Raw genomic sequence first — 22,190 nt, 5'->3', positions numbered from 1 at the left:
AATATACTAATTTCTACTATTATATTCACAAATATTTTGTTATCATCTTTTCAGTTAAATAAACCAATTTGAATATACCACATACTTTTTAAGGTATATTTTCATGTACATTTCTTATACCATATTTTCAAATATCATATCTTTTCATGTACTTTTCTTAATATTAATATATTCAAATTTTTTCTTTTAGTCACAAAAAAATAATTGAATCATCATCAAGGGAAATAAAATAAAATAAAAAAGAAGAATAAAAAGGAGGAAACGAAAGAAAAAAAGTCTTTTTAAAATGGTAGATGGAATATGAGATTTGAAGTTGATTTTGTTATGTTTATTTGGAAAATTACATTCTAATGAATTTGAAAGAAAAAGAAAGTAAAAAGTGGATATGCATTAATGGTAGTAACTCTTAAAATTAAGTATTATTGATTTTTTAGGAATGTAAAAGTTATATTTTTGTAATTAAGAAATTAAAATTTTGAATAAGTTATATTTATGTAATTATTTTAAAGTAGTTATAATTTTTTTAATTACCATTTGAAAAAATTATATTTGCGTGACTTTCCCAAGATTCTACAGGTCCGAGTTGGGAGAACTTCAATGAAAAGCCCTACAGGACCATTAAAAATAAGATTAGATCGGGTGTAGTAGTGAAAACAAAAGACAGTTAGAAAGAAAACATTGTAGCTAATTGCCTAACTTTTATGATACCCAATAAAGACTACAATAATCATCAACTAACATTTTTTTAAAAAGAATATCATGGTCCCGCAATTAAAATCTTCTTATACGATGTTTATAATTATTTATTTAGACCGACATATATAGAAAAAAAGAGAGGATAATATGTAGATATTTTTTGTTAAGCGTGTGAGGGATGCTGAGAGAACTACCTAAAATGCTCTTTATTTATTTAAAAGAAAAAGTGTGCTGAGAAAACAACTGGAAGGTAAAAAATAAAACACGCTCCATGACCTTGGTTAGTTGTTGAACATGACATGCTACCTTAGTCTTCAAATGAATCCATTTTTATAACAGTTAGAAGCATCTTAAAATCACAAATAGATTACAAACAAGGATAATAACTGAACTCCTTTAATGCGGAATTGTTAACCCTAATTCAAAATTTATAACACACATAAATATAAAGGAATTAAAATCTGAATAATTGAAAAAAAAAGTCACTTTAAGTTAGAAATTATCGACTACAACATGAGGGTGGGCTCGATTGGTTGGTGAAAGATGCACTTTTTTCGTAATGGAGTCTAAAGTTGAAATCCGCATCTACGACAATGAGGGATTTTGCCTTCTGATCGAGCTCGTTGCTGCAAGAATACTTTTAGTCACTGTATGGTTTTGCGGTATTAAATGTGAGTTTATCGTCTTGCACAAAGTAGCGGACTGAGAGTTAGATGTCATAAAAAAAAAAAACAAAAAAAAACTATCGACTCTAATAAGTTGACATGTGTTGGCACTTATATTAAGTAACGTAAAATAAATGAACAGAGCTGACAAGTGCTGAAAATAGAACGGAGATGAAGTGATCTGTGGAAAAGTAAACTGAAATTGGGGAAATAATGAAAGAACATAATCTATTGGACTGAAATTAGAAGTAATGGCTAGGGTTAGAAACTGTTGTTCCACTTCAAAACCGGCTATTTGGATCTGGTTAATCTCTGCAATTACCTTTTATATTCTCTTCCTTATGGCTACCCGCAATTCTACAGGTAATAGTAACATAGATTTATATTCATTAAGTTGTTTCCTTTTATATTTGTGAAAATTTGCTTTGGTTGTTTGAAATCAGATTTAGTAATTAATTCTGTAGATTATTTAAAATTGATTCTTAAGTACACTTCTCTATTACTTTATTTCTTTATCTGCTGCTTCGCCGATAATTTAGCTTCTTGTTATCCTTAATTAATTAGCTTAGATTGACTTTCCATATTTGTATAAATTTAGCTTCTTTTTATCTTTAATTAATTAGCTTGGATTGACTTTCCATATTTGTGTGTGGATTTATAAATGCACTAAATTCTACTTCTGGATTTATATATAGTATATTATGATAGCTTAGTGAGACAGACACTGTAATCGAAAAACAGCCCGAGAGAATATCGATACATCTCAAATGCAGAATTTTGGTAAATCTGTCAGTAAAGCCTAAATGGTTTTTTATTCTTAATTTTTTTTTTTTTAAATGTGAATAAAATGGTAGATTCTGACTTGTAATTGGGATGCTTTTTGCTTATTTTTGGTTTTCTTTCCTTTGCAAAAAAAATTGGGACTCGAGTCGCTTGTGTTAAGTTTATCACTCTGCTAATTATGGTTAAAAAAAATTAATCTATGCGAAGTTTTGAGGCTACAATCTTGGTAAAACTGTAAATCTAGATGAAAGTTGAGGCTGATGTTTCTATAAATTGCTCGTTGTTATGCGTGTTTTCTTTACGGTTGTCGTGGAGGAGTTCTCCCCAGACCCTACTTGTGGGATTACACTGGTTATGTTTTTGTTATTGATAAGTAGTTTTCGTGGAGGAGCATTCCTTTCCATATGCTAGTGATGCTACATTTAAATGTTGTTCCATTTGGAGTCTCCTTTACTGAATCAGGCTCCAGAAAAAAAGGTTCTGTCTAAAAAGAAAAGGATGATGTTTGCAACATCGAATTCGGGTTTTCTTTACATGTAATCCTGAAGACAACAAAACATCTTGGGAACTAATATATGGAGAAACTATTTTGAATATCATAGCAAGCTATGTGTTAGACACGCACAAAAAAAAAAATGAAGCTATTCTGTTGCTTGAATTGACAAGTAATTAAATGGTTGGGACAGAATGGTCTATCTCAAATGCGGAGCAGAGGTCTAGATTGTATGAAAAGATGGAGAAAGACTTGGAGGATCACGGAGCTGCTTTCCTCAAACAAGGAGAAACTACTCAATCACTTTCCCTGTCAGATCTGTTTACTCTCAAAGACGGAGTGGTCACTCCTGTACTCAAGGTTAATTTCACTTATTAATCAACATTCAGCCATATGCTTGTTTGATTGTGTCTAAATTGAGGGTGGTTATTTCCATCTGTGCATAGGCTGCAAATCCCCCTGTGCGAGCAAGTGTTTTGTATCTCAACCCAGAGTATTCTGCCCCTATAGCGTAAGTATTGCATTTTGATTTCTTTGGACAAAATCAGCACAAAATTTCTTAGCTATCACTGAAGCAAAAGCAGTTACGTTTAGTTAATCTTAAGAAAGCCAAATTGACCTATTTTGAAGGAGAATATTGACTACTCTTACAATCTTGTTCAATTATGTGAATTCTACTTTTCACATTGGACGTGGAATTCCTATATTCACACTTGTTCTCATCTGTTTTGTAAAGGGAAGCTGTGAGAGCTATATTCTCGCCACATTTCGATAAAGGTATGGCGTCTTTTTTATTGATTAATATTTGAACGAATGAGTTAGCCTTTGTTATGCATCTCTCATTACATTAATTTGGATGCTTATACACATGTTGCTTAGCAATTTGGTTTCAGAACTCCAGTTTATATCACTTTAGCATGTTCCACGCTTCCCATCACATTACAGCTGTCCCTGCTTCTGAATCAGAGGTAAAAATGCTTATGGATGAAAAAATATCTTACTGTACGTCCTTTCTTCTCATTGAAATATTATGTTGATGGAACTGATAATGTTCAGTGTTTCCTCAGATTGAAGCTGAAGCAAATGCTGTTAGAGCTGTTTCTGAGTCAATCTGCCCTCTAAAAATTGCCCTAGACCGAGTGGTTCTGACATCAACTGGGGTGTTAGTAGGTTGTTGGCAGGTCTTTTAATAAAACTCGATCTCTCCCTCTCTTTCTCTTAATCTATCTCTCCGGAGTATTTTAGTAAGTTTTTTTTTTTTTTCTTTTTTTTTCTTTTTCTGAGAAGGTATTTTAGTAAGTTTCTAAAAGGTAAATATTTGAGATAAGCATAGTGCTAGTGCCCGATACTACAGATTTTGTTGTTCCTCTATTCTGAATGTAGGGCATTCTCAAATATCATTTCAAGACACACTGATGTTTCAAGCTTTCATAGGCAGTTGCACGAGAATCTCTTACTTTGCTTTTGGATATAGTCTTGCGCTCTATATAATATTACTTATGCTTGCAAATAGATGATTAAGGACCAACATTACATTGATTGTTCGTCTGCATCGATATCTCTGTTGGTATGACATGGCCAGGGTTATTTTTTATTTTTCAAAATATGCTGTAAGTTAGCAAAGAAATTTGCACGATCCCATACTGGATACCACCCACATCCTTATTGGTGGTACACCATGTATGAGTCCATGTAACATAGTTAGGGACTTCAGAGTATTATGTATAAGTTGAACTTTAGGTCTACTTTTCCAACCGGTAGTGTAGTCTCGGGCGTAAAAGCAGTGTTCTACCTATTATTTCATTATCAAGAGAGACATTGTTACGTTTGCATGACATGCCTCACTTTAACGGTGTTCAGCATAAAGGGTGTGAAGTTACCTGGGTGTATCTTGTGACATAAATGAGGCAAAGAGTTTTTTCTTGTTGAATCATAAACATCTTATCTGAATGACCATTGCAATGAGTTATCTATTTTCTTATTTATTTATGTTGTTTGCCGCCCCTTATCAATGGCTTATGGTCAACTCAAATGGTGCACCACTTTGGAATGGTCATCATATGTTGAAATCATTAAGTTAAAAAAGAACATCATGAAGATATAAGTTGGTGAAATTGCAGTCTCTTCCTTCTTACACTTACATTTTATGTTTTCATCTGTAGGTGGACTCTGGAACTGATCCTGTAACTATCCGACAAAAATTGAGAAATGCTCTCCCACGTGCACCTGCAAAGCAACTTGTGAGAGCTAAACAAACCTTTTCTGCTTTACATCTTGCTGAAGATGCTAATGTCTTTGCACTTCAACCACTAAGTGCTAGTTTACTCACATATATTCTCAAAGCTGTAAATATAGTGTGGGCAGTAAAACCATTATGAACTTTTATGACAAATCAGCCATTGCTACTGCATGATTCTTCCCCTCACTCTCTCATCCCCTCTAAGTTTAGGATTATTTGCTTTGATTTATAACTCTTGTATTCTCAAGATAGAACTGTTAAAATAATATGTCAAGATTTCTAGCATTTGCTAACTACACTTCCTTGGTGCTGCAGTATGATGCTGTAATGCTTCATACATCATTTGCCAGGCTTCTGGGACACCCTAGCAATTGGCCTGAGGTAGTTTAACACTAGCATCTTTGATCTGTTGCCTGCATTTTAGATCTTCCATTGTTTCATTGATGATTAAAATCTGGAAATCAGTACTAGTCCCTGTGATACGTTGTTCTTGGTGATAAAAGGAAACGACACTAATATTAACTACTAGCAGTTACAAAAAGTCAAGATGTTTAACACCTCTTGATAGTTCAAAGAAGAGTTAAAACATAAGGGGATAGGGGAAAACAATAAATCTTGATGGATATCAGTCCCACACTTCCAGTTTGCTACCTAGTATTGAGCATCTTTCTATTGAGAGAGAAGAACAGCTTTCTTTAACGCAAGGAGATGAAGGAAACCAAAATTATTAACTTGAACTTGCAGAACAAGGTTTTCTAATATAAATGATGCTTGTTTGAAGAAAGTACATTTGGAATCTTACAAGCTAGTCAAGAACTTAACTGAGGGCGATTCGGTTAAAGACACTGTAACCATTTGTTGGAAAATCGCCTTCAGGTCCAAATAAATTACAATAAGACATAGACATCGTTTCACATGCGCGCTTGTTTTCATGGCAAATCATGAGTACTTTCACTTAGTTATTTTCATCCAAAAAAAATAGTCACTTCTCAAACCAAAAAACAAAAAATAGTCACTTGGTTAATTGAATGTTTTTCTTATTCTTTTCACTTTCCTTTATCTTTCACAGGAAGCAAATAAGCTCTCAGAACTCCAATTTCTCCGTGAGCTCGTGAATAGATTAAACAACAAAATCCGTGGCATTAAGGTAATTTTTGGTTTTACCTAAATTAACCCTTATTGCCAAATAGTGAATGCATTGACCCCCTCCCCCCGTATGATATGTTTGTGCTGACCATGTCTGGAGCTCATGATTCTGCTTTTGGAAGGAATATGAGGTTTGCTTTCCATACACTTCAACATGTGTTTTAAGGGAAGGAATTTGAAGCGTAAATCTCTAAATGGAATGACATTTGGCAAGACTTGCTGCAATTTTGAGTATGTGTGGTCTTGTTGTCTCCCCACTTTCATAATGAAGCCAATTTCGCTCTCAGTTATTTTACCTAACAAGAACCTCCAAAAGAGAGAACACAGCTCCTTATAGAGCATTTTTGGAAAAGTGATGGAGGTGAACAGTAAACCTTGATGAAGCTGTGGCTTGGGATTATATGACCTTGTAACATGGAATGTAGCTGATTGCAAGTAAATGTGAAACATATGATCTAAACATCCTGCAAATAGGATTCACTCGGGAAGATGGTGTGCATATAGAGCTTCTAGAGCATAGGAATTTGTTGTTGGTCATTCATACTGTAGAACTGTTCCTAGGCTTGGAAAAGATGCTAAAACTTGGACCACTTATTAGATCCCATATTCAGTAGCTCATTGGCAGCTGAGAAGGAACGGCTTTCTGGTTCAATAGTTGGCATCCCCTTGTTTCGTTACATCTTATATGAATCATTTGTGTGGTCATCCAATTTATAGAAATTACCTAGCAAAGTCACTTTTGTTTTTTGTAACAATAAAATCACTTGTGTTTGAAGAATGATCCCACAAAATCACTCTAGCCTGAGAAGCTATTTCTCTCATCGGAAGATATGCCACATCATTTTAGAATGCCTAGTTGGACCCTAATGTGTTGCTCAATTCAGAAAGGCAATCTTGCTTTCTCAATGTTTTGCTTAAGATTTTGATGCTGATTTTCATTGGGTTTTGCATTTATAATATTTACTTCAAATGTTGCAGGCAACTGTCGGTGAGCTCTGGTATGTTGAGGAATATGACATATTAGCGCTTGCGTTGAATGGGAGAATGAAAGTCCGCCAGTTCCAGCTTGGCTGTTCGAAAGTGTGAACCAATCTATGAGAGTAGACGATTGAACCTCTCACTGGTCCCTATATGGCAGCGAAGTTGTTCACCTATTGATGGGATCATACGAACTCTGATGTACAGCTTATTCTCCTCCACTATATATAAAGGAGCACTCAAAGTTGGATATTACAGTGTATTGCTTGCTCTGTGAACATTTCTGCATGATACGTGAAAATTATAAGTCTGTTGAAAGTATGCAGTAATTTAGAAAAAGTGACGGTCTTTGGTGTAGAAGTTAAGATGGGAAGAGAAAATCGATTTCTCTCCCCAATTTTACGATCTCTGGTCTCTCTATATTTGCCTTTGTGCAGAAGACTCTTCTAAGACAGCTTTTTGCATTTTATAAACTGTTCTAAAGAAGTAAGCATCCAAAAAGGAATAAATTACAAAACCTTTGGTGCAGAAGTTAAAGAGAAAAGGAATGCAAGTCCCGTCCCTCGATTATTTGATCTCTGCTTGTGGTATCTCTACATTTGACTATGTATAAAACCCTTTATAACGTTTCATATTTTGCATTTCGAACCGATTGTAGACAGATCTAAAGGAGTGGGCATTCAGGGAGAAAATATAAAAGAAAAGCCAAAAGAGTGTTTCCCTCAACGCATACTTCATCCCTCTTAACAAATACTAAATTTCCTTTCTGGATGCCGAAGTGTCGAACCGGATAAAGGCATATGAGTAATGCAACTCATAAGCTTTCAACAGGATAAAGTATCAACGAAGCTTAGAGTAGGATCCAGAAGTTAAGGAAGCGACTAGAAGGGAAGCAACTGAACTAGACTGTTAAGGGTTAATTTCAATTTTCACAACCATAGTCTCTCATCCCTCTAATTGATCATTGTTGCTTTCCATTCTCAAATGCATCACCTGAAGACAACTGTTACTCTAGCTACCTTCAATTCACTTCCACGACACTCACAAAAAGAACAAAGAAAAGCTTCACATTAGCCCTCACCCCCATTCAAACGATTTCTCTCATGTCTTCGTCTTTACCTTTTTTTTTTCCCAGTAGGCGGTAACTATATTACCTTCAAAAGACATATCGACCTTCAACAACTATAATCCTATTCCTACCTTGATCCCCATAATATTATTGGCTATGTAAATAATTTGGGAGTTAATTATTGTGTAACTGTATTTGTTTAGGATTAGAAGGTTTGTGTGTAGCTCGGACATCATTTATTAGTGATTTAGAAGGATTTGTGATAGCTCTTGCTTCAGTGAAAATTCAACTAGTAGGTGCAATTAATCATTTATTCCATTTGGACGTATTATACTTGTGGGTGATTAATTTCAGCGAGGAATGGAGATCTAGTCGTTAGAGATTTCTGAGTGCTGAAAAAAACGATCTTGCTGCCGTCGGAATATGCCATAGTTCAGGGCAAGACTAAATCATTCTCATAGTTCAAGAGTAAATTTGATCCTCTTTCTTTATCAAAAGGCTACATGTTTCCGTCATTAGTCAATAAAAACAAATAGAGACCATTTTTATAAAAGTAAAGATATATTTAATTCCAATAATTAACTGGACAAATTTATTCGCAAGGTTTAGAAACAACTCTGGACTTTTGCCCTAAATAAAATGAGGAGAAATGAAAAAAGAAAAAAATAAGAGGATAAAGACAGAGTTTGGTTTAATAATTGGAGAGGAGAGGCGTGTGTCATGTGTGAAGGTAGATAAAGATGATGACATGGTATGGGCAAAGCGGCAAAGCCAGTGGTAATTGCAAGCATGAGCGTGTACGGCTTTACTATTTGACAAAAAAACAGCGCTGGCGTGGCACGCATCTCATGTGTTCCCCATTTGATACTCCCAGCCAACACCTGCTCTCCACACGCCCTTTCCCAACTCCAACATATAAAAATAAGTAAAAAAAAAAACATCCATCTTCTCTAACTTCCCTAATTTCATTTTTGCGAATCTCTTTCATCCTTCCATCCATCTTCCACAAGGTATAATTGCTCTCATATTCTTTGTGTTTATCTCTCTGTTTAACGACTCTTTTAATCTTTCTTGATTTTAGCCTGAATTGTTGGGGGGTTTGTTTAGTTATGAATTTCCTTCTTGTTTCAGTTTATTTCATAAAATTTTCATTTTCCACACTGATTTACTTCATTTAGGATGCTAATTCTTTTACAAAATTCTATTAGGTTGTTGATTGAATATTAGCGCCTTATAGAAGTCTGGGGCTTTTTTTTTTTTTTTTACAAAATTCGGGTTCTTGCTTTGGTGAGTGAATGGGGACTAAATGATTCTTATCAATAAATAAATACGTAAATGGGGATTTTTCTTTTGATCAGGTAAACTTTCATTGAAATACATAAACGGGGATTAAATGCTGTTATTTCCAGCCTAAAAACTTTGAAACAAAGAGTTTTCTTTTTCATATGAGTTCTATTTACCTCAATTTAATCAGTGATTTACGCTGGACTTAAACAGTATATCTTGTATTCTGATGTGTGATAGGCAAAGTAGTGATCAACAATCTACTGAGTAAATGAAATATACCATGTTAGCAATAAAATTTTGTTACTTTCAAATGAATTTAGCTTGTTTGTAACACGTTGGTCACGTTGCTCGTCCATTGTTTGACAAACTGGTATCTAATTCTGAGTAAAAGTACCTTATCGATTGTCCCCTTTTCTCCTTTTCACAGGACAGATAATAGCTTTTCACATCAAACATACAAAGTGGACTCAAATTACAGATGGATACCGAAAATCCTGCTCCGGTAATTGAAAAGGATACTACTGATGTGGAGACATCATTAGATAGGTCAGTTCTTTTAGATCAACTTCACTTTTTGTCGCATGAATGTCATATCTTTTATTTTCTTTTGTAGTATGGGAATCTGCGATAAGACTGGTCTTTTTTTCCCAAACATATAATGTGATTTTCATACAATTTTGATGCCAAATTGAATCTTATTCAAAGCTTAGCTTATGATTTTGTTAAATTTTCAAGGGCATAGACCCCTAATATAGATAGATCAGATTTATATATCTATGTACGGAGCAATGTTTTTGTTTGGATTGGATGGAGATCTTTTATTTTTCCTTTTGATATTAGAGAAACCTCATGTGAGTTCGGTGGGGATCCTTTTGTGGTGTATGATACCAGCAAGGCTGCAACTATTATTTTCACAACATAGATGCATTATAAAAAGCCCAAAACCATACCTTGTTGAATAATTTCATTTGTAGACATTGTCTCGCCGTAAGTTGGAAGGTATTGTATGCTACTTGGCAGTTTGAATAGTAAATTTAGATAATTATATGATGGAAAAGAATTGTTGCTTCTTATTTCCAAAATCTGTGATTTTCAGCAAGAATTTTAGTCCTTTCTGCAAGTTTAACTAAGCAACAAAGTCAGTTACGTAAGACAGCAGTTTCTTTTTCCAAACTGGTGATATTTGATGATTTTTGTGGTTAGGTCGATATGGTCCTTTTCATCTGTCAAAGAGAGCCAACTCTTGCAGTGTATTTGTTAACCTTGGTTAAGTACCATGCAGGCTACTTCGTTCCTTCCCAAAGGACATATGCTCGAATTCCCTGCTTTTCTAATTCAGGCACATTATGACCTTCCATTTTGAGCAGCTTATCTTTTGAAATGTAACAGACCCCTTTAAATTAAGGGGAGATCTGGCTCCGGTCTGAGAAAAACTCATAATAGAAAATATGTAGTGTCCATCCAATAAGTAGTCTTTTTGGCGGCCACTTGGTAAATGGTTCTTTCTTTATTACTTGCGGAAAGATACAAAGATTTTGAATAAATATGTAGTGTCCATCCAAGAAGTAGTCTTTTTGGCGGCCACTTGGTAAATGGTTCTTTCTTTATTACTCGCGGAAAGATACAAATATTTTGAATAAAACACAATTGCCAAGTTGAGTGCCCATCTTAACTGATGCTTGATTTGTTTCCAGAATACATGAGATTGGCCCAGCTTCCCACTAAATGAAACTCCCTGAATTTGTTTTAGTGTTCTGCAAGGTTGATTATAGCTAAACAATAATTTGAAGAAGACCAGTTTACATCTCGATCCTAGCAGATACCTCCTATGTGACATGGGTTCTTACCAAATTGCTAAAAGTTGAACTAATCATCTGACTTACCTGTGTCCAAGTCTAAATAACTTGGGCATGCCCAAGCGCCTGGTGAAATAGCATTAAACTAGTTGTGGAGTTGCAGAAGAGCATAATTCTACGTGTTGTTCTACTATATGAAAGTACCAACTTGCCCTGTATCAAAAAGAGGTGCACTATTAAACGCCAAAGGAATCTGTTAGATTCTGAACTGAAAGTGCTACTTATGAGAAACTCTGGGTCAAATTATGCCCCAAAGCAATAAAAATGGGGGACAAAATGGGGATCTGGAATTGTGAAGTATTACATTGACTAACTTGCAAAATTTCTTCACAAATTTAGAGAATGTATTTCTGCCTCTTCATAACTCTAATGCTTATGTGTTATGTCTTTGAATCCTCATAAAAGTTTCCAAATCTCAGGTTAAATACAGTAATAATTTTTGTACTCAGCTCATGTATTTATTTTGACTTCGTTTGGATTGCTCTCTGCATCATTATCCGTGGCAAATCTACGGCAAGTCCTGATTGTCAAGCTCTCTTGTTACAGCTCTCATATCGGCAAGAAGATTCAGAAGAAAGTTCCAAGAAGAATTCACAAAGCTGAGAGGGAGAAACTGAAGAGAGAGCATCTGAATGAGCTTTTTCTTGGTTTGGCTGATGCTCTTGGTAATTTCTTTATCGCTAATAACTTGCCCATGTTCATTTTTGACAAATCCCAGAAGTGGTTCCTCTAGTATACATTTTCAGTAAAGAGATTGCTGATTTATTAGACATGGGTGCCTTATTTTATTTTTTTGAAAGACTTGGGTGCCTTATTGTTGCAGAACTATCTGAGCAGATGAATGGAAAAGCCTCTGTATTGAGTGAAACTGCTCGATTTGTAAAGGACATGCTTTCTCAGATCAAGCATCTGAGGACAGAAAATACAACTTTGCTGTCTGAATCTCAATATGTAAGTGTCCTAATTTCTGCGAATTTTGCCAGCTTGGAGTCAGTGTCCATTTTTTTCTTTTTCATGTCCTTTGAACTTGGATTCACATAGAACATCGTGCCACCATGCAAACATGGTATTTAGAATAAATATGAGGCCCAAACTGAGAAGAGTTGAACCCCTTTGAAATGAGTCAGCCTTCTAATTAATTACTTAATGTGAGCTTTCCAGTAGGCCAATCGGTCTCTGCTTGATTGGCCGTGACTGCATGATCTAACTGAAGGAAGATTACAAAAAAAAAACATGATGTAATAATAAGACGGGGTTCGTTTGTCTATGAACGATTGTTTTTACCCTTCATTCCTCATCCAGGATGTTGGATCCACTCAGTTGTAGTTTATGCTTACAGCATGTGATTTTTTCTGCTGTTATTCTTTTCTAGTTCTGCAGCAGTGTTGTCAAAGGCGCGCTTAAGCCCTGAAGCGAGGCTCAAAACATGTCTAGCGCTTCGCCTCGCTTAATGTGCGCTTCAGTGTCATCGTTAAGGCTATAAGACAAACTTTTCCTGGCGAATGAGCGCTTCCTGAGGAGGAGACACTAAACAATTAATATTTCACTTATATCGTTAAAAAAAAAAAAAAAAAAAAAAATTCTTTATCCATACATTTGTTATTCATGCTTATAATTATTAGTCTGTGACTAAACATATATATTTGTACTTTTTTCTCCATTTTTCCTTTTTTCATTAAAGCCTACACTTTCTTTGCACTTAAAGCCCCAAAGGACCTTACAGCTTTTTTGTGCTTTTCGCTTTTGATAACACTGTTCTGCAGTCACTAAACCTGTTTTCTTGACAGCTGAGTGTGGAGAAAAAGGAGCTTCAGGACGAAAATTCAGCTCTAGAGGCTGAAATTAGCAAACTGCAAAGTCAGGTCAAAGCAAGGGAAGTTGAGACTAATCTTGACCTAAATCTAGCTCCTCCTGAAATACAGCGCGCAGAGTTTGCATTACAAAATAACTATATGAGATTGCCTGCTTCAGAAAACGCATTTCAGCAGTCGCAAATCATGAACCCTTTTTATGTCTATCCCTTGAGTTCTAATCCCCACGCTTATCCAGCGCCTGATGCTGCAGATTCCGCAGGTATGCCCACATCTACTGTGAAGAAACCACAGCCCAGATATCCCACTCCAACTGATGTATGGCCATCCGAGATCTTCGAAAAGCAGCCTCGGTTATTGCGACAGGAGGTTCAAGATGGTGCATAACAATAGTAGTTTAGAAGGAATGAGGCATTCATACATAGGGAATGGCATGTATAATTGGGTAATGTAGATTTAGACGATAAGCAGCAGATTCCGGAATACTTTGGACTTGCAGCTCTACGTGGTATATAACCTTTTGTTATATTTTGACCAACAATAATCTAGTTGTCTTTCGAGATAGTAGTTGGGGAGCAACCATAGAAGTGTTAGATACAGAAATGAATTTAGATGTTGAACTGTTACAATGTTCTTGCTGTTGAAGTCATTTTCAAGCTCTGGGTTTCTAAGGAGGCAAAATTAGTACTAGTCCATTCTATTTTGACAAGGCAGGAGACAAAGAAATGAATGCCGTAGTGTCATTATTGTATGAATCTTGAGAAAATGACAAAAACAATCACTCGATGTCTGGAGGAGGTTTAAAATAGTTACTTAGATTTATTCTTGAGCAGTTTTGGTCCTTGTTAAAAGCGAGCACTTTTAATGTTCATCATATATTTAATAAATGTTATTTATTAAATTTAACGGAAATAGTGAAAAAAATATTCTTTTTCACAGTTACAGTTTATGAAATTTTGCTAGTGATTAAATGTATTCATTTTTTGATAAACTTAATAGGATTAAAACTGCTCAAAATATATTCTTAAAAAGTTATTTTAGAACTATCCGAAATAAGGAGCCATTTTTGTCATTTTATGTAGGAATGGGATCTTGCACCCGTTTTTTTTTTAAGTTGGGATTACACTAGAACCTACCAGGAAATGGTCTTTTGTGTCGATCAAAGTAGTAAAAAAATCCTAGGAAGGGACAGATATACCGAGTTCCGGAAGTTTTGGTTGAGTTGTTGGACGGTCTCACCATCCATGCTAATTATTTTCTATTTTTTATTCCTCTGATGCATTTTTAACGTCGAGGTGTATGCTTCCAAAGTTTAGACTAAATTTCTTTCACTTTTTGACCGAATTTTGTTAAAGAAAAGATTTTTTTTTTCCGTAAAAGAACAGAATTTTTTTTTGTTAGTGTTTGGTTGAAAAATAATTCTTCAAAAAGATGTTGAATAGATTACCTAATAAGTTCCAACGGATTTTGAATTTTTTGTATACCCACTCCCATTACTTCAATATTATATTAGCAACCTCATACAGTGAACTCAACTCTAGATTTTAGTTAAGCCTTTCTTTTAATTATTTTTATTATTTCCTTGTGTTTTAATTAATACCATATATCAAAAGTTAAAAGGGAATCGTGAGAAGCAAGCATAAGGCAAAATAATTGAGCCACGGATAGAGCCAAAGTTATCCTGATACTTTCAGCTTTTAGCTTTCATAGATTCAACTTTATGTCTTGTGGAGATAATTTCTTCTCCTTTCTTTTTCTCTCTCTCTCTTTTTTTTTTTCTTTTCTAGTGGAAAGAAGTATTTTCTCCGGTAATGGACATAATGTATCAATCATGTTTTTAACTGAAAATGATTATTAATAAAGTAAATTCACTATATTGAACTTTTATTGTCGATGTCTCTGTCAAAAATCAAAATAAATGGAATTGTTAGTGGTCGATGTCTCTGTCAAAAAATTGAAGGGTTAGTTTCGAATTTCAATTTGAGAAACAATTAGGATTTATGATTTAAAATGATACCAGTGAAAGTTTACTGCATGACAAGTTTTTAAATTATTTTGGTTTTCTCCATCTTTTAGCCTGAGTAAGAATAGGAACTAGACATTTTACTTACGGAAAAGGGCCAAATATCCATACTTTTATTGGAAAAGGCTAAATATCTTTGCTTCGTTATCTTTGGTCCAAATATCTTTTCGCCGTTATCTTATTGGTTCAAATATCTTCTATAAAGTTAAGTTTGTTCAAAGTGGACATCCAGTCCTACGTGGCAATGACATTTGATGAGGTGGCATGCCACCTCAACGCTCCTAACCCATTTTGTCCCTCATCTCTCTAATTGTTCTTCCACCACTAAAATTTTCTTTACTTCCGCCACCATTGCCACCATTAACAAATTTAAATGGGAAGACTTCAGAAGTCATTGAAGACCCAGAATTAAAATCCAAAATTATTCTCGTTTGATTTGTGGGAGGTGCCTTTTTCAACCTTTCGGTGTTCCATGATTTTCCAGGGAGGGCAATATCTTTGGGGGTTGGTGGGATGGTAGGTCCTATTCATTGAGCTCTTACAACTCATAAAATTTTCCTTGAGGGTGTAATTGGTGCTAAGAACTTATGAGAGAATTGATACTATAACAGTAATGGAGTTGTGCTTGGAGTGGTGTCCTAAAGTTTCTATGAAACATTTTGCCTGTCAGGTTTATTTTGGAATGATCGATGCACTGCTGGCTAATGAGATTCTTCCAGAGGAGTACTAGAATCGTTGCATTCTTAATTAACTTTTAAGTTTCACATTTTCTTTTCAGTTCTTGGACTTGCATGGGATATTTGGGACCACAACAGTCGGAAATGTTTGCTGTCAATGGTGGTGGTCTGTGGAAGTAAAGAAAATTATAGTGGTGGAAGAACAATTAGAGAGGTGAGAAACAAAATGGGTTAGAGGCGTTGAGGTGGCATGCCACATGGCATCCACCTCATCAAATGTCATTGCCACGCGGGACTAGGTGTCCACTTTGGACAAACTTAACGGAGGAGGGGTATATTTGAACCAATAGTATAACAGTAGGGGTATATTTGGATCCAAAGTATAACGAAGGGTATATTTGGCCCTTTTCCAATAGTACAGGGGTATATTTGACCCTTTTCCGTTTTACTTATGATAATTCATATATTGTAGGCTTATTTTTATTTGCATTTAACCCTAGCAGTTTTAGAAAAATACTGCCTCCGTCTCAATTTACGTGACACCTTTCGAATTTCGAGAATCAAATAATTTTTTTATCGTGATTTTTATACCCTTTTAAAAATTTGAATTGTCTATTATTGTGACTTTTAGTACTTATTATGTAATTTTTAAATACTTAAATTTTATTTTAAAAGATTTTATGTTTGAATTTATGGTTAAAATTTAAAAGTTTGACTCTCGAAATTTTAATTGTGCGGAGTATATATTTTACAAAATCAATCTGAAAATTTTAGTCGGCACAGAAGCGAACGAAAGTAGTCAGAAATAGAAACACACTCGGTGCCTTATTTTGTTGTTTTCGCATAGAAAGGACAGGAGAAAACTCTCTCTAGCTTTACTCTTTCTCTGAACAAAAACAAATCTAGACCTATCTTCTTTTGCACTGCTACAACAAATGCAAATCTCAGACTTATAACTCTGTTTAGAAATTAAAAGTCACAGCATAATTAATTTTAGATCTTAGAAAATGGGAGGATCTGGTGGTGGTATAGGTAGCTTACTCAAGGTCATACTCGCCAACTTTGACATCCTTGCCGGGTATCTCTCCCATCCTAGTCCATTTTCCTAGTAGTATTTGTGTTACAAATTGATTTTTTTTCTAGTTTAATTCATAGATAATAGAGACCAATTTAGGAGAAATTTATTATTGTGAAGTTTAATTTTTTTTTTCTTGTGTGCTTGAAATTTCAGGCCGGTGGTTAGTCTGGCTTATCCTTTGTAAGTGGGTTTTCACTTGGTGATTTTTTTTTTTTTTTTTTTTCTCAAGGCCTGCTATGTGATTTTTTGGTACTGAGTTGTGGGTTATATGACAGGTATGCGTCAATAAGGGCTATTGAGACCAAATCCCCAGTGGATGATCAGCAATGGCTTACTTATTGGATTTTGTACTCTATGATTACCCTTTTTGAGCTCACCTTTGCTAAGCTTATTGAATGGTAATTTTCATTGGTTGAGATTTTTATGTTCTTTTCAGCTACTTATTAGTGTTTCTTCGAATTCTATGACAAGTAGAGATACTTGTCTCTTTATCACTTGTAAACGGAACGCTACAACAACAATTGTACTTTTGGGAATAGATTTGCTTTTCCTTAGGTCAGGGTGGATAGTGGCGGATTCAGGATTTTCACTCAGAGGGTTCGAAAGAAACAACAAAAGCTAAATATGGAAAACTATGTTGTCTTTGGGGATTGTACCTAGGACGTTAGAGACAATTTTGAACACCCTGGACCGCTTGAGCTGACTTTTTGCATTTGTTCAGGGTGTTCAAAAAGTTAATATATGTACATAAACACGAAAAATTTACCCGATATATACACTATAATTTTTTGCTGAGGGTGTTCGGGTGAACACCCTCACCACCATGTACATCCGCCCCTGCGGGTGGAATGGAAGAAAAGTGATGAAACAGATGATGGTTGTGAATAACCTCTTTTTACTTTCTTAATAATGAAGCCTTGAGCATTGATTTCATTGCCTAACTTATTTCGGTTCCTTCCTGGTGTTTAAATAGTTGTTATAGAAGAATGAAGGACTTTGAACTACTATATACTTCTATGTGATAACATGTCGGCCATTTTAAGTTTTACTAACTTGAACTTGGTAGACAGAGTCTTTTAACTTTAGGTGATTTCTTCCTATCTGTCCAAGCCTTGATAGACAAAGTTACTCAGTACCGGTGCTGGTGGGTGCAAGCTGGCTCGGACCCCACGGTTATTAAAAACCAAGAAAAAGTTTGGTGTTGTAGATTGGCAAACAAGTGATGAGCGATGACGCGCTACCTAAGAAACAGAAAGATCATCTGCTGATTGCAGTTTGCTATCAGATAGAATAGGAGTTGTTAAGTCAACAATCGTAGAAAAAATGGGAACCCAAAGTAATGGTGATTGAAACTTTGTTAGGCCAGGTAAAAAATGATTCTGATGTTTATCATAGAGTAACTGTCATGCTTGACAATAGTTTTGATTCATTATCGAGTGGGTTAGCACTCATATAGTGGAATTTCACCACTATATTTGAAGCAAGAACAGTGACCTTAATAGCTGTCTGTTTGATAATTCTTTGTGACGGTGGTCGTACAAGAATTTGGGTTGATAACTGCAAAAAATTAGCTGTGGCTGTGTAGTTGAATTACCTTGGTTGAAAATGATATGTTTGAGCACAAGGTACTTCCACATTGAGGTAAGGTTAGGAACACCCCCCTCCCCCTCTTTAACTCTGGGTCATGTTTCTCGTCATATTTGTCTTCTTTTTATTTCAAACGCTTCAATTTTCGGTGATGAAACCCTTTTGAATGCTGGAAACTAGATTTTCTGGCATAGTACATGAATCTCTTTTATATCGCTTCACTTCTAGTGAGTTTGGATGATTTTCCGAATGCCAGATCTGCATTTTTTTCCATTGATATGCTCTATTCACTTTTATATCAGGCTTCCTTTCTGGTCATATGCAAAACTGATTGCAACCTGCTGGTTGGTCATACCCCACTTCAATGGTGCAGCATATGTGTATGAGCATTATATTAGGCCTTATATCGTCCAGCGAAAAGCAGTCAACATCTGGTATGTGCCACGCAAGAAAGATGTCTTTAGTAAGCCTGATGACATCCTAACTGCTGCAGAGAAATATATACAAGAACATGGAACCCACGCATTTGAGGAGATGATCCACAAGGTATGATAATCAGTTCGCCTTTTTTGTTTATAGTTTGACGAAATGTCAAAGAAACATATAGAAACCAAGTGACTTGAGGCAGGCTGAAATCACAAAATTCAAGTGTTTAATTTATTTTATATTTCTGCAGGCTGAAGGAGAACGAAGGCCCCAAACCAGCAATTACGTGTTTTATGATGATGACTACAGATACTGAGCCTTGTACACTACAGGTTTTTTTGTTTGGTTTCTGCTGCTCCAGTGCTTCAGGAAAGGAAGAGATCTATGTGCTGTTGTAAAAAGAGGTGCCCTGAAACTGATGTTTGGTCTGTCTCCGTGTTAACTACTATCTTATGTTTTATAGAGTTCTTTGCAATCCCGTAAACTATGTATAAACGTGTAGTGCTCAACCTTTTCACCTGTGTCTTTCTCCTAGATATTTTTGTCTGTCACTGTTAATCTCAAGCAGTTTGTTAGTAATGATAATAATCGTTGCTCTATTTCACTTCCTATTACTTTGATCACTAGCTAGGTGACGGGTTCTGAGTGAGGTCGCGGTGATTGTTTGCGTGACTTGACTAAATTTAAAATACAGAACGCGATCGAGTGCTGCATTGTATTTAAAACTGGAAGTGCTGTCTGCCAGTGTACTAGCACCTAAAAACTTTTATTAATGTCTTCAATTTTTCTATGTTATTCAATGTTCCTTCAGGTAGTCAAAATCTGTATAGGTAGGAGCAAGTGCTAGCTTCACCAATGCTTTGGATACTTGTTTCTGTAGGTTCTCGAAATGTGGTTCTGTTGTACAGCTTTTGACGAAAAAAACAAGAAACAAGAAATAAGAAGTAGTTTTGGTGTAATTAAAAGTTTGAAACTTCCTGCGGACCCTAAACTTAGGCACCATGTCATATCATTGGCAAGTTGTTCCAATCTCTGATCAGGGTAAAATTACTATAGAATATCTTGCAAATTAAGCACATAAGTGATTTGAAAAATGACTTTACCAAACAATAGGTGAACAGCTTGATAACCTTTTTGGTAGTACTTTCTTATGTAAAGATTATTAGACTAATACAGTTCCCCGCTGAGCAAAAAAGATTAGTTTAGGGATTATTTTGTCAAAGTGTTTTGATGGTTAGTTGCTTTACCAAAACGTAGTAGGGAAAAAGCAAAAAGAAAGAAGGGGCATTCCGAGAATTGAACTCGGGACCTCTCGCACCCTAAGCGAGAATCATACCACTAGACCAAATGCCCATGTTGTTATCTATTCTATTTCTTACAGTACAAAGCCGCTTTCCAAAGACTTTTAGTGCTTTCCAAAGACTTCTAGTTCTCTAGAGAAGGCACTTTAATAGTTGGAACAACATGGAAATAATTCATACAATGAATTCCAGATTGTTTGACAATACAATTGACGATTTTTTCCCTTTTTTTTTTTTTTGGTTTGTTGTTTGTTTGATAGTTCGTTTATTTCATCAAAAAGAACCACTCAATAAGTTATCTTGTATCAATTTATATGGCAGTTTTTTCAATTCGGGATATCGTGAAATGTTAGACAACTTTTAATTTTGTAATTTTTTTTTATTTTTTTTACTATTTAATAATTTAAATTCATTAAGACCTTCAAATTCGTGAAAAGTTATCTTGTATCAATTTATATGGCAGTTTTTTCAATTCGGCATGTCGTGAAATGTTAGACAACTTTTAATTTTGTAATTTTTTTTTTTTTTTACTATTTAATAATTTAAATTCATTAAGACCTTCAAATTCTAAATATCGATACAATGTTTGTTTCTTGTCAAACTATCTTTTCAATCATTACTTTGTATCTTATTCCATTATCATTACTACAATAGACTAGTCAAATAGAATATAGGCCAAACCCATCGGGAGCCACCTAAGGTCTTTCCAGATCTTTCACTTAGACACCTCAAGTACGCCCTTTTTCATTTAGACATCTTAACTTGAATTAAAATGTGTTATTAGACACCTTTTGCAGAGGTGACAATGTGCGTGTCCTTCACATTTTTTTGGAGCGTGAAAGAGAATAATTTTGTGTTTTTGTTTTTTTTTTCTCCTTCATCTTCTTCCTCCCTCCTACCACTTTCTTCACCATATCCACCATATCTCTCAAAGCCACCAAATGGGCCACAAAAACCACAAGGATTCTCAAGATTCTTGCAATTTCAACTCAATTTCTTCCTCCTCTAAATCTCCCACAAGAATCACTAAATCTCCATCTTTCTAATTGAGACCCAATTGGGTTAAGAATTCAAAATATTGAGACAAACTCCACAATCTCTAGCTCCAAATTGTTGGTGGCACATGTAGATGCGGTGATCTTATATAAAGAGGATGGAGCGTCGAAATCACTCTTTCAAGAAAATATTATCTCCGTTTCCATGGCCACCACTATATTCAAGAAATGAAACTCAATTAAAGAGAAAACATAATATTATCTCTGTTTCCATGGCCACCACTATATTCAAGAAATGAAACCCAGTTAAAGAGAAAACATAATTTCACCTTTCCATAATTCAAAATCAATTGAAGGAGCTATCAAAATCACTGTTTTGTTAGTTTGGATTGAATGTAGCATATCTCCATTGAAGAAGAAAGCTGAAGCCGCCATTGTTGAAGCTCAAAGCTTCCAATTTGAATTTTCGGGTTGCCTCAAACGGGCTCCATTTTCAGTGGGTGATATCTCAAAAGAACCGGAACGTCGAGAGGAGTTCGAATCCGAAATTTGGTGCTATTTAGTTGAGATTTGAGGAACTCGCCATTAACGTAACTTAAAGCTTCAAATTCGAAAATCAAAATTCCGAATTGGAGGACTGCAAAAAAACAAAAAAATAATGAAATGGGGCTATAGATTAGTGCCAAATTTTGAATTATATGCTTCCAAAATGGATCAAAATCTAATGAAAACAAAAAAATAAAAATGGAGCCATTAGAAGAAAAAAAATTGTGCTCAGCAGTAGTAGAGGTGTAGAAACGGGGAAGGAGGGGTGGGGTAGGGTAGGTGGGGGAGGGTTTAGAAAAGTAGGTAATTTATTTATTTATTTTGGTGAAAAATAATTTTTTCCTTTTCTTTTTTCTTGTAATTGATTTTTAAATTATTATTTTACACCCAATTGCCACATGTCCTATTTTAATTAGTCACCGCCACGTCATTCGCGAGTGGATGACACTCATTTTGCAATTTTAGCTGATTGCGAAAAAAGTGTCTAAATGAAACACCAGTTGTCCACTTGAGATGTCTAAATGGAATAAAGGT

At 35.1% G+C, this 22,190-nt stretch overlaps 3 protein-coding genes and 1 non-coding gene across 5 annotated transcripts; 3 read left to right on the top strand and 1 right to left on the bottom strand.

Moving 5' to 3' along the window:
* Positions 1-1,475: 1,475 nt before the first annotated feature.
* LOC132055662 (uncharacterized) lies at positions 1,476-7,490 on the top strand. Its single transcript, XM_059447606.1, has 10 exons — positions 1,476-1,724; positions 2,831-2,997; positions 3,084-3,148; positions 3,374-3,414; positions 3,517-3,605; positions 3,705-3,818; positions 4,800-4,877; positions 5,192-5,257; positions 5,946-6,023; positions 7,001-7,490. The coding sequence occupies exons 1-10, from the start codon at positions 1,613-1,615 to the stop codon at positions 7,106-7,108; spliced, it is 918 nt and encodes a 305-aa protein (XP_059303589.1). The 5' UTR covers positions 1,476-1,612; the 3' UTR covers positions 7,109-7,490.
* A 1,350-nt stretch (positions 7,491-8,840) lies between these two features.
* Positions 8,841-13,855, top strand: LOC132055663 (transcription factor bHLH47). Of its 2 annotated transcripts, none has more exons than XM_059447609.1 (5): positions 8,841-9,079; positions 9,789-9,902; positions 11,759-11,877; positions 12,036-12,163; positions 13,000-13,855. In XM_059447609.1, exons 2-5 carry the CDS (start codon positions 9,835-9,837, stop codon positions 13,408-13,410), a joined length of 726 nt encoding a protein of 241 aa, XP_059303592.1. In that variant the 5' UTR covers positions 8,841-9,079; positions 9,789-9,834; the 3' UTR covers positions 13,411-13,855. The 2 variants fall into 2 exon arrangements, with proteins under 2 accessions (XP_059303592.1, XP_059303591.1); XM_059447608.1 differs by having other exon boundaries at positions 8,845-9,079; positions 9,784-9,902.
* A 2,680-nt stretch (positions 13,856-16,535) lies between these two features.
* LOC132055661 (HVA22-like protein a) lies at positions 16,536-19,413 on the top strand. Its single transcript, XM_059447605.1, has 5 exons — positions 16,536-16,801; positions 16,955-16,981; positions 17,077-17,199; positions 18,691-18,934; positions 19,065-19,413. The coding sequence occupies exons 1-5, from the start codon at positions 16,731-16,733 to the stop codon at positions 19,128-19,130; spliced, it is 531 nt and encodes a 176-aa protein (XP_059303588.1). The 5' UTR covers positions 16,536-16,730; the 3' UTR covers positions 19,131-19,413.
* Positions 19,414-20,095: 682 nt separating this feature from the next.
* TRNAP-AGG (transfer RNA proline (anticodon AGG)) lies at positions 20,096-20,167 on the bottom strand. The gene has a single exon. It is a non-coding gene; the product is annotated as a tRNA-Pro (tRNA).
* Between the last annotated feature and the right edge of the window lie 2,023 nt (positions 20,168-22,190).

The sequence above is a fragment of the Lycium ferocissimum genome, chromosome 5 (assembly GCF_029784015.1).
Source record: "Lycium ferocissimum isolate CSIRO_LF1 chromosome 5, AGI_CSIRO_Lferr_CH_V1, whole genome shotgun sequence".
In the NCBI taxonomy this organism is placed as follows: Eukaryota; Viridiplantae; Streptophyta; class Magnoliopsida; order Solanales; family Solanaceae; genus Lycium; species Lycium ferocissimum.
The sequence above is the reverse complement of the archived record's forward strand: the minus strand, read 5'-3'. Positions and strand labels throughout refer to the sequence as shown.

Coding starts and splice junctions, on each gene's coding strand:
- LOC132055663 (XM_059447609.1), top strand. CDS start 9,835: ATGGATACCGAAAATCCTGCTCCGGTAATTGAAAAGGATACTACTGAT. Junction 11,878..12,035: donor TGGTTTGGCTGATGCTCTTG/GTAATTTCTTTA, acceptor TTATTGTTGCAG/AACTATCTGAGCAGATGAAT. Junction 12,164..12,999: donor TGCTGTCTGAATCTCAATAT/GTAAGTGTCCTA, acceptor TTTTCTTGACAG/CTGAGTGTGGAGAAAAAGGA.
- LOC132055661 (XM_059447605.1), top strand. CDS start 16,731: ATGGGAGGATCTGGTGGTGGTATAGGTAGCTTACTCAAGGTCATACTC. Junction 17,200..18,690: donor TTTGCTAAGCTTATTGAATG/GTAATTTTCATT, acceptor CTTTTATATCAG/GCTTCCTTTCTGGTCATATG. Junction 18,935..19,064: donor TTGAGGAGATGATCCACAAG/GTATGATAATCA, acceptor ATATTTCTGCAG/GCTGAAGGAGAACGAAGGCC.
- LOC132055662 (XM_059447606.1), top strand. CDS start 1,613: ATGGCTAGGGTTAGAAACTGTTGTTCCACTTCAAAACCGGCTATTTGG. Junction 2,998..3,083: donor TGGTCACTCCTGTACTCAAG/GTTAATTTCACT, acceptor ATCTGTGCATAG/GCTGCAAATCCCCCTGTGCG. Junction 3,415..3,516: donor CTCGCCACATTTCGATAAAG/GTATGGCGTCTT, acceptor CATGTTGCTTAG/CAATTTGGTTTCAGAACTCC.